The sequence below is a fragment of the Pistacia vera genome, unplaced genomic scaffold (assembly GCF_008641045.1).
Source record: "Pistacia vera cultivar Batoury unplaced genomic scaffold, PisVer_v2 Contig123, whole genome shotgun sequence".
NCBI classification, from domain to species: domain Eukaryota; kingdom Viridiplantae; phylum Streptophyta; class Magnoliopsida; order Sapindales; family Anacardiaceae; genus Pistacia; species Pistacia vera.
In genome coordinates, this window is record NW_022195282.1 from 1,207,053 (window position 1) to 1,209,273 (window position 2,221).

At 35.6% G+C, this 2,221-nt stretch overlaps 1 protein-coding gene across 1 annotated transcript; it reads left to right on the forward strand.

The window, feature by feature from the left end:
• The first annotated feature begins 494 nt into the window (after nt 1–494).
• On the forward strand, nt 495–2,221 carry LOC116117074 (40S ribosomal protein S19-2). Its single transcript, XM_031403108.1, has 4 exons — nt 495–659; nt 950–1,040; nt 1,125–1,308; nt 2,008–2,221. Exons 1-4 carry the CDS (start codon nt 576–578, stop codon nt 2,081–2,083), a joined length of 435 nt encoding a protein of 144 aa, XP_031258968.1. The 5' UTR covers nt 495–575; the 3' UTR covers nt 2,084–2,221.

Below are 2,221 nucleotides of genomic sequence, written 5' to 3' on the forward strand. Positions count from 1 at the left end.
GAGTTTGAAGGGTTTTGATGAGTGGTAATCAAGGAAGAGAATTATAGTAGTTTGGGGTCACAATGGTGCCAGAATCAGAAACGAAATATAAATTTAGGTAATAAAGTGGTATTTTAAAAATCTGTTGATAAAAAAATATCATTAAATTATTATTTATGTGAAAAAAAGTGTTTGCTCGTTACAAATTTATTGAAAAGACAACAAAATTATTTAATAACTAGTTTTTATTGTAACATTTGTAAGTACCTTTCAAAAGTATTTACCATACGTTTTATATCTTTGATTAATTCTCAATAAATACGTTAAATTTGCATGATCAATAACTTACACCCTAAAATTTGGGATATGTTTTAGGATAATATTTTTACACGTTTTAAATATTTTACCGGATGATTTTAAGACAGAGTTAACAGTAATGGTATGTTTGCTCACCTAAAGGTTTGTTTTGTAATTTCACACAAATGAGTGACTCAACAGACTTAAAACCCTAATACCAATCCAACTCAAACCTCTCTCACACAACACGCGCACACACACGCAGCAGGCTCCGCCGCAGCAGCAGAGAAGAGAAGAAAATGGAGACTGCAAGAACAGTGAAGGACGTCTCTCCCCACGAGTTCGTCAAGGCCTACGCCGCCCATCTCAAGCGCTCTGGAAAGGTTTACATTTTACACTTAGTCGCCTTTTCTTTTTTTATCTTTTTATCTTTCTGCTTCATTTTCAAGGCGCTAATCGATTAACTCTCTCGCCTATTACTTATTTTTTCATTGAATGTGTCTCTTTTTGTTCTACTCAATTGGATTGCTTGATTAGTTTTGTTATAGATTGTGCTCACCTTGCAATTGAATTTTTTTTTCAATATTTTTTATTTGTTAGTCAAAGTTTTTATTTTTATTTATTTATTTATTTTGTGCTGGTGATTTTATCTTTGTTTCTTGATGTTTGACAGATCGAGCTTCCTCCCTGGACTGATATTGTCAAGACTGGTACATTGAAGGAGCTTGCTCCATATGATCCTGATTGGTACTACATCCGGGCTGGTATGTTGAGTCATTCCTCTGCTTCTCTATTTTTATGCGCACTCAAGATTGATTCTTATGTTGATATGGAATTTTTCAATGTAGCTTCCATGGCTAGGAAAATCTACTTGAGAGGTGGTCTGGGTGTTGGTGCTTTCCGTAGGATCTATGGAGGGAGCAAGAGGAACGGCAGTCGCCCTCCCCATTTTGGCAAGAGCAGTGGCTCTGTTGCTCGTCACATACTACAACAATTGGAGAGCATGAGCATTGTTGAACTCGACACTAAGGGGTGAGTCAGTGTTGCGTAATTTTTTGTTTCTAGATTTATGATTGGCTGTAGGTTGTTCTGATATTGTTGTTTGGTCAATCTAACATGGTTCAATGAGAAACAAGAAAAACTCTTGTGTAAAATAGAACAGGAAGATACACATGTTCCAACAATCCCAAAAACAGTAAGCAGGAAAAAATATAAAACAAACAACTGTTGATCACTATTTTGTAGGAACTGCTTTGAAATTTGGAGAAAGAGAAGCCCTGAGCTGGTTCCATCTCTTTGAAAGTGCAAGAAAAAGCAGTTAACAGGCCCTGAGAGACCAAAAAAATATGGATTGCACCTTTGAGGCCCTCTACCATCATTTGTGCTGTAGTACAATGTTACTTTCAACGAAAGCAATTGATTAAACCTCTCGCCTTGTGGTCGGATGGCAAGCCCTTAAACCATTGGGGTTGGTTATACCCAGGGGTCTTGTATTTGAGTCGTGGGAGAGGCAATTACCAATTTACCTTAAAAAAAAAAAAAAAAAACAATTGATTAATTATTAAAGAGGAATAGTAAATCAGTTTGATTTAAGTCTTCCAAGTTTTTTATAATAATATGGTTTGAGAAAGTTTAGTGGATTTGCAATTTTGTGGATAGCAATAGCTATATGATATCATTAGCATTACATTAGTTCTGTATATTCACTATGATTCTGTTATTATGTAACAGTGGAAGGAAAATCACATCCAGTGGCCAGAGGGATTTGGACCAAGTTGCTGGTAGAATTCCAGTCGTTGCCCAGTGAGATATGAACTCAGGCTAAACTATGGGTTGAGAACTTATTGAGAATATTTTTGGAATTAGTTGTTTGAATGAGAGGTAGATATAGAAGACACTGTTAGTTAATTTTGTGCTTGATTTGTCTGGTACTTCTATGATGAAT

Bases quoted from the DNA above. Each gene is read 5' to 3' on its own strand.
- LOC116117074 (XM_031403108.1), top strand. From the start codon at position 576: ATGGAGACTGCAAGAACAGTGAAGGACGTCTCTCCCCACGAGTTCGTC. The intron at 1,041-1,124 runs GTATGTTGAGTC...TTTTCAATGTAG, and splicing joins TTGGTACTACATCCGGGCTG to CTTCCATGGCTAGGAAAATC. The intron at 1,309-2,007 runs GTGAGTCAGTGT...ATTATGTAACAG, and splicing joins GTTGAACTCGACACTAAGGG to TGGAAGGAAAATCACATCCA.